The following is an 8,203-nucleotide window of genomic DNA, read 5'->3' as shown; positions in this document are numbered from 1 at the left end:
CCGCGTGGCTTTGCTGGACTCACCGTCCTCTGACTCCTCAGGTTGCTCATCTTCACTGCTGCCAGACGCCCCGTCGTCGTCCTCGAGCCCGTACGAGACGAGCGATACCGCGCCCTGCGCGGCGCTCTCAGTGCTCTGTACTTCGTCCTCCGCAGACAAAGGCGTCGTATTATCCTGGGGCTCTGCTTCTAACTCGTCGTCCGAATCCGTGTAGGTCTCGACCAGCGATTCCAACGCTGTAGCCTTCCTCGAAGAATCGCTGTTCATGCTGCGGCAGGAGGTAGCCAGACCTTCTAGGGAAATAAGACTCACGAGTGGACCTTGCAGGTAGTCACGCAGCAGCAAAAGCAGTCCAAGCTCAACCCAATACACCGTCGTGCGCAACTCTGAGCCTAAGAACACGCTACAACACGTCAGCAGTCTAGTTTCCGATCTGGATTGGCTCGCCGAGCAGCTTACCCGCTTCGACACAAGCAACAACAATTGAGGCGCCCTCTAGGTTATTTGCACGGACTAATATATCTCGGCATGGCAGAAGTAGCAAAAATATTAGCGAATCAAATAATATGCCTTGTTTTCATATCTACTTTATTAGTCTATTTTATTTAGCTTGATACAACCTAGAACCTCGTGTTGGTGCTCTTCGGCCTTAGATGCCCTTGCGCCAAAAAATAACACGCTTCATCATTAATGTTCTTCAAGATAGTAATCAGTAAATACACTTTTACTATATTGCGATCAGTTTGTTTTCAATGGTTAACTATTGCCCTCTTCAGTGTGGTGTACGCAGGGGCCTGCTCCCCCCTTTGCGTTTCCTTTTCTACTCTCGCTCTTCAAGCAGGCTGGAGTGGTGTTCCTTTCAGGTGTCGTTGCTTTCAGGTGTCTTTGCTAGCCATTTAACGTTCTCTCTTTTGAATTCTAGCTCAGCGCTCCTTATATAAATAGTACTAATAGCTGAACACAGCCGCACGACGCTGCCGCTCCGCCATTCTACCTTGTCGCCCCCAATCCAGCGCCACAAGGCGACAACTACAGACGGGATGCTTCATCTGACACTACCTCCTCTCAAACTTTCACCCCACGTCCCTCCCACATAGTAACACTTGTGGCGCGCCCAAATCCACACCCTTCCACTACCTGCAGGAATGCCCTTTCCCACAGGCAGTCCCCCCTCCATCTCCCGTCCCACTCATTCCTGCTTGGAGGCTGCGTTACGGACCGCACAGCCCACGGGCCAGAAATAGCTAGTGGACTCCTAGACCATGTAGGAGACCATTCGGGCGGCCTTATTTTGCCCAATAAAGTTGTTTTCATCCAAGCGAAACCACATCTATGAACACACTCTTGAGCCTGGTGCGAGAGCAAAAATATCGGGGAACAGGGGGAATAAACGCCGTTTTCGCTGGGTTTCTGCAACTTATAACCAGCAACCTGCATTTCTCGGCCAGTACCGGGTTTGTTGAGAGGAAAGTGGATGCGGAAAGGTATAAAATATTAAAATAAGGAATGCAGAAGAACCGTAAACAAAACTACAGCCTTCGCGGGTAAAAGGAAGGATAATAAAACGTGATAAGTGTTGAACCTTCTCAGTTCCGGAGCAAACAAATCTCCTTAATCCAGCAGGGCTAATGTTCTGAACACGAGAACAAGCTACTCTGTCAGCTGGGTTCTAAAATATGTTGAACTTAAGCTCTTCCGCTAATTACGTCGTGCTGCCTTTTACTGAAGGTGCAGCATGCATGGCACGACAACCAACTATAGCTAATCTGAGCCCAATAGTCAGAAACCGACACCATTTACCTGCTGTTCAGTTCTTCTTTCTCATTTCTTTTTGAGAGGCCGTCGCAGATGTATGCACAAAAAATTTTTTACGCTTGGAATGCAGTCTTCGGCAGCCCAGCTAATCACTTTGTGAACTGAAAATTAACCTTGTACTCGTGCGAGCTACAATAGCGCATAGCCACAACAAGTCTCAAACGCATGGCAATCTTTTTTTGCAAGTTTTTTTTTTATCTTTGAGGCAGCAGCACAGAGAGGCTTGGCCACTCCCGAAGAGCTGCTGACCAAGAGTTCAAGTCAAAAGTGATGAAGGACCAAAACCAAAGGAATTTGAACAAAGAGAGGCTAGCACTCATACAAGGCGGAAAAAAGACACTTCTTCAAAAAAATAAAAGAAATGAAAAAAAGCACGTTTGAATGTGCGAACACAGAAAATCCTCACATGCAGGGAGTGCACTTTCTCCGCAAGAGTGTCACAATGCCCGGCACTTTTTCTTTGGGTTCATCCTGCTGCCGGGCTTGCATTCGAAGGCCTTTGAGAACGGCTCATAGTTGCTGAGGGGCACGTTTACCCGGTACTTTGCAGGCGCCCAGGTGGCGTCGTCGATAACGCGCTCTGTGTCTTCGTCAGGGTCGCAGAAGGACTGGCCAAACATCAGGTAGAACAGCTGTTCCGAACTGACGCTTGGCAAGTTCTCAAAGTGCAGGAACACATTTTGGAAGCCCAGTGCGTCCATGGTGGATATGTAGAAGAGCAGCGACGTCCTATAGGCCCTGTGGAGCACGGTGACTGCCACGTTGTCTGCCATGTTTTCACGCAGTGTCCTCTGACCGTCGAGTGTCCTGTTGGACGGGCCCACCTCGATGGAGCCGTACTGCTGTTCCAGGCAGTTCTTCACACCCAGAAGTGCCTCCGTGTCGGCATCAGGACTGAAGAGAAACTTCTCCTGGAACACGTTGTACAGGAAGCGTGTCATCACGAATCCCACTGTGGAAGACTCAAGGAAGAACTCGCGGCCCTTCAGCACCAGCGGGGCGATGGAGAGCGGTACGGTGAGCACGTTTGTGTCCGGGTCAAACTGAGAGGTCAGTTCCAGGTTGCCATCCTGAACAGTGTCTCCAGCCTTCAACACGAATTCGATGTAGTGTTCCGAGAGAGAAGACTTGGCCTTTACGTAGGAGGCTAGCATGTTCTTAACGTCCGGCTCGTACATGTTGACGGCATAGTACTCATCGACATTTTCCATTAGGCTGAAGTAACTGGGTGCTATGGACATGATCTCGTCCTCAATGCTGTTCACAGTTGTCATTGGGATCTCTACGGCAGAATCCAGCACGCTCCTGCGAACGCACAAGAGAGAAGCTTGCGGTTATGTAGCGCTCTATACGTTGAACCGTTTATAACACTTGTACGGTGTGAATGTGCCCTGGATGGCTTCCACGCCACGGAAGCGTTTGTCCCTCGTAATAGTGCTGTGCGGCGAAGCGACAGTGTTTACTACTGTCGGTAGCGCTCGTTCATAAAGGCAGTTGAGACGGGTAACCATACACTTCATCACGCGGTATAGGAACCAACCCCAGCCGACTACGATCACGGCTATGACCCCTCAGCCCTCTAGGGCTTGCCGTTGACCAATTCTCAGCATACTAAACTCAGAATTCTTTGTTACAGTGGCCATAATTCGTTGCGAGCTAAATTCAGAACGCCGGAGGCCTCCAATTTCGATGTGTGCTAGCAGACGTGATATAGCAGAGATTATTGCGAGTCCCTTGACACGGAGTCTTTAGAAGCCTGGTAGTTGCATCTATAAGTAAGACCCTTCCTGTTTGAATACGTGCGTCTGAAAATGCGGCTTGTGGTTGCTTTTACTGATAATTGGCGAGTTTTCCTCTGAATACTGCAATTTTTTTTTATGCCGGAGGCATCCCTTTATGATCAGAGATCAAGGTGATAGCTACACCCCTTAGCACATCCGCGATCTGGTTCGAGGAAAGGGTATTTGATCTATAAAAGCTTCCCACTTAAGCTGGAAGCGTTCCAGCTCAAGCTCGAAAACTTCAAGCTCTTTAGTCTCCTCAAAGTGCAAGGAGAATGAACTAAACGGTTCGAGCCTCTCCCGTGTGCTCGGAGATTATTGTAATATTTGATCTGTGAGACGCCTTATCCCCAAGCTGTTGTTTAGGTGAAAGCATTACTAGGCTACGTTGACAGCGAACCTGTCACCAAAACATATCCGCAGCGATTGTGGGGAACTAGAAAGAGATGTCATCAAAAGAGTGAATATAATCGAAAAAGGATGATATGAGGATGCGGCGCAAACTTGGTGGCGATCGAATGAATATTTCATTAATTAGACCCAAAATGTGCAAAAAGTGAGCCTGGCGAAGGCAGAAATGCCACCAAATTTGAAACACCAGAAGTGTAGTACCACGTGTCCAGAAGTGTGGGCGGAGCCAACGCGCGGTACCAAATTTTAAAGTTTGGAACGAAGCGTGGTGGGAATTAAACGAATTGCACAAATACTCAGGCAAATAGCAGCAATAGAGGCAAAGAGGAGCAAATAGAGGCGTCAATGCTTTCGCATTACTCCAATGCGGGTTGCCACAGTGACCTCTAACGTTTTTTCTTGCTTCACTTTTGCCCTTAATTGTACCGTTGAATTTTCCAGAAAGACCTCTGTCATGTTGCTCGTTACTGTAGTTGTCATGCTTAACTCGTGGCCAAAGTGCAGATGCCAGCAAAATTAACGTTCGACAATCGCCAACTGCATCCCATATTTCAGGATTGCCTTAATTTGAGCGATTGGCCGACACCGAAAAATCGTACAAGCTTAATGGAAACCAGCGTACGCACCCTGCTGTTTCTAGACCTATATGTAATTAGCTTAAATAACCTACTACATCGGCAATGGCGCGCCGAACGCGGCTCTTAGACCAGCCTCGAACGTTTAAGCTGTCCTTCCCAGTGCACATAATTAGCTTGTTCTGATGATAAGAAAATTAAAAAAAAATCGACGCCTGATTGTAGACCAAAATTTGCTTTGCCCACGATGAATGAGACTTGACTGAATGCGCTGGGCTCACTGGAAAGTTTTCTACACCACCACAATCGAGAAATAGACCATGCCGTCTGCATGGCTCGCGCTGGAAGGCAAACGAATCAAAATGAAATTAGTCGGCCCACCTGTAGGAATTACGTAGAATGGCCTCTTTCATTCCAGCGCTCGTGATAACATCCAGCCGTACAGTTGAGTTGAAGTGCCTCACAAAAACGTAGTTGAAAACCCTGTAAGTAAGGAGGGAACACACTTCCCGACTGACGTTGTGGTAGGCTGGGGTCGAAGAGGCCTGACGAAGTTTCACGAATGGGTAGAGATGAAGAATCGCACTGTACTCAACGTAGTCTCTGACTTGCCTGTTGGTGAACTTTTGCAACATTTTCTCGAGATGCTTGAAATACTCCGGAGAACGAATAACGACGCAGTCATCTTTTCGTGCAGACTCCAGCAAGTTGAACAAGAAGGTCTTCCAATCGAAGCCTTCCGTCGTGAGATCCTCGATCGTAGTTGTGTCGTATTCGGACATTTTCTGGTAGCTCTCGCTCCACAGACCCGAGAACTTCTTGAGGAATATGTCAATCTCTCGAACGTTGTTCGCCGCATGCTCGGAGCCAATTAGTTCTTTGACAAAAGCAACGTACTTCTTTGAGAACGCCTTAGGAATGTCAAAGATGTGGTCACCATCGAAACGCCTCGGCCTTTTGAGCACTATGCACTCCCGGCTGTTCTTAGCACGGTTTGTCACGGAGACATGCACGAGCGGGAAGACCTGCAGAATCCTGGCCAATTTAGCGAGGCCCTCTTCAAGATGTGCGTGTTTGCCGCCTAGCTTGAGGAGCTGAAGCATCTCGTCCATCTGCCCTGGGACCGAGGTGTAGCGGCCGCGTTTGCAGGCCCTGTAGAATGATGATATCTGGCTGGTGAGCTTCGTTCGCTTCAGCCACCCGAGCCGTGAGTACTTGTCAATAACGTCATGTATCTCGAGGAGAAAGTGTTTGACGGCCGACTTACGCACGGATGACGCTGGTTTCGTGCTGGAGCAGACGTAGTCGTGAAAGTCGTCGCACGGGTCTAGCGTCCAAGCGACGTGCTTCTGAAGTTGCTCACCTTCTTTCAAGCAGTGCTCCGAGGTGCACGTGTAGATGAAGCCGGAGCGCTGCCGCTGCCACGAAAACAGATGCGCTGCTTGAAACTCGCCGTGGAACTTGGGCCTGTGGATGTTCTTTACCGTGAACACGACTACCAGGGCGATGGCTACCGCCAGACACATGGAGAAGATGGCCATCAGGATGGCCTTAATGGGTCGCACCCTGCCGCCCGGCATCGCGAAGCCGCCCCGCCTCGCTTGGTCCGCCATGTCTTCGCTCTGCCTGATGACCCGAAGAATACGCCAACGCGACGCTCGTGCGGCGCTTCTCTTCCTTCTTCTTCTTCACGGGTCGCGCATGCCGGCTAAAGCGTACCAACGATCTGGATAAGTAAATGTCATGCCATGCTATGTCCTTTGTCGTCTCGCTTCGTAAAAATTCGTGTATCCTAAATAATAATAATAATAACAATAATTGGTTTTTGGGGAAAGTAAATGGCGCAGTATCTGTCTCATATATCGTTGGACACCTGGATCGCACCATAAGGGAAGGGATAAAGGAGGAAGTGAAAGAAGAAAGGAAGAAAGAGGTGCCATAGCGGAGGGCTCCGGAATAATTTCGACCCCCTGGGGATTTTTAACTTGCACTGACATCGCACAGCACACGGGCGAATTAGTGTTTTACCTCCATAAAAACGCAGCCGCCGCGGTCGGGTTCGAACCCGGGAACTATCCTAAACCACTAAGGCCCGAATTGGGCCGACGTGGGTGACTCAAGGCACGTAAACAGCAAAAGCAATGGCTTTGACAGGGGTTGAGAAAGCTGGCGGTGCTCTATGACGTTTCCTTCCTCCGCAGGTGAAAGCAGAAGCGCGCTACCATTTGCCTAGCCCCAAAATGCGGTTAGAGATCGCAGTCGGTCTGACAGGCTGCACAAGCGTAGCAATACGCCCTGCATGCATAGCGCTTTTAACTTCATGCAAGCGCAAGCGGCGCTCGAGCCGTCGTTTCTGTCGTTTGGCCTCAGCAGGATGGGCGCAGCTATCGGTTCCATATTACTGCCTCACGCTCTCACTGCTTCCGCGCGATTTTGAATGGAGGAAACGCGTTACCCAATTTGGTTAAACTGGTCACTGCTGTTGTAAGCAGAGCTAAGGCAGATAGCTTCGATGGGCTGGCACCAAACACCGGCACATGATTCACCCAGGATCGCTGCAGAAAATTCAGCGAGCCTCAGGGTTCATACACACCGCCACGGATACATGCCACACGTTACTTCACTCGCAAGACAGACGCGATTACGAGAAAATACGCCATGAAACGGAGGGATGCGACAGCGAGCATATGGGAGCCCTTGAAGATGTTCTCAATATCGTACAGCAGGTCACAATTCTCATAGAAGAAGAAGTAAGTTCCATGTTCTTGTCCAATACTCATAGAACAATAAACATTTACAGACATGAAACCGCTGCTAAAATTTATAGAGCCCAACAACAAAAACAAAGGTAATGGTAACCATGCTACAAATGTAGAAGTCATGTTATCGGCCCACACAAATAGAGAAAATAGGACGGCACTTTCAACCGTTCCCACTTTCTGCGAATAAAAATATTTGCGCCGAATTGTGACTAGCCCTAATAAAAAAAAGGTTTATGGTTTACGAGCTTTAATGTCCCAAAGCGACTTAATCTATGAGGGACGCCGTAGTAGAGGGCTTTAGATATTTTCGGCCACCCGGACTCTTCAACATGCACTGACATCTCACAGTGCAAGTATCCTGCCGCCAAGTCAGTTAGGCACTTGAGTGGGTATATAGCGGCCCTCCGTGGCTAAGAACGGCGAACTTTCTTTACGGCGCTGTCTTAGCTTTGCTTCACTATTCCGCGTCGGTATCGCCTGGTTGGAATCGAGCTACCTTCGTTGTCGTCGGGTGGAGAGCGCGTGCCCACGACCACGTGACCACCCGTGCCCGCAGCCCGTTCTTCGCGCCTCCACGGTGCCTTCGTCGTCATCACCTCGGCGCCAAACGCCTCTTAGGAAAACATCGTGGAATTCATTGAGTCCTACCTCATGTGCGTGCGCCCCGTATGATTATCAGCTGTGCGCGCGCGCCTGCGCAGTAGTGGCCGGCGCAGTGATGATGAAACCGCAAGCGGCGACGCTGCGCATCAGACTCGCTGCGGAGAGGCCACGAATGCAGTCGAGGCGGGGCGTCGTGCTCGGAACGCCGCACGTGTGCGGGAGGCCAGGGCCACAAACGTCCGGACAGAGGACAAAC

The 8,203-nt window shown here is 49.8% G+C and overlaps 2 protein-coding genes across 2 annotated transcripts in view; both read right to left on the bottom strand.

Annotated features, from left to right (window-relative positions):
* LOC144097438 (SAP30-binding protein-like) overlaps positions 1-422 on the bottom strand; it is a 1,030-nt gene extending 608 nt beyond the window's left edge. Inside the window, exon 1 of the mRNA XM_077630157.1 lies at positions 1-422. This exon is cut by the window's left edge and continues 608 nt beyond it. Coding sequence (XP_077486283.1) covers positions 1-267 — 267 coding nt within the window. The 5' untranslated portion in view covers positions 268-422.
* A 1,712-nt stretch (positions 423-2,134) lies between these two features.
* LOC144097428 (neprilysin-1-like) lies at positions 2,135-6,239 on the bottom strand. Its single transcript, XM_077630149.1, has 2 exons — positions 4,964-6,239; positions 2,135-3,120 (listed from the first exon to the last, which is right to left on the bottom strand). Exons 1-2 carry the CDS (start codon positions 6,193-6,195, stop codon positions 2,253-2,255), a joined length of 2,100 nt encoding a protein of 699 aa, XP_077486275.1. The 5' UTR covers positions 6,196-6,239; the 3' UTR covers positions 2,135-2,252.
* Positions 6,240-8,203: the final 1,964 nt, after the last annotated feature.

This window comes from Amblyomma americanum, chromosome 1 (genome assembly GCF_052857255.1).
Source record: "Amblyomma americanum isolate KBUSLIRL-KWMA chromosome 1, ASM5285725v1, whole genome shotgun sequence".
Classification (NCBI taxonomy): domain Eukaryota; kingdom Metazoa; phylum Arthropoda; class Arachnida; order Ixodida; family Ixodidae; genus Amblyomma; species Amblyomma americanum.
The sequence above is the reverse complement of the archived record's forward strand: the minus strand, read 5'-3'. Positions and strand labels throughout refer to the sequence as shown.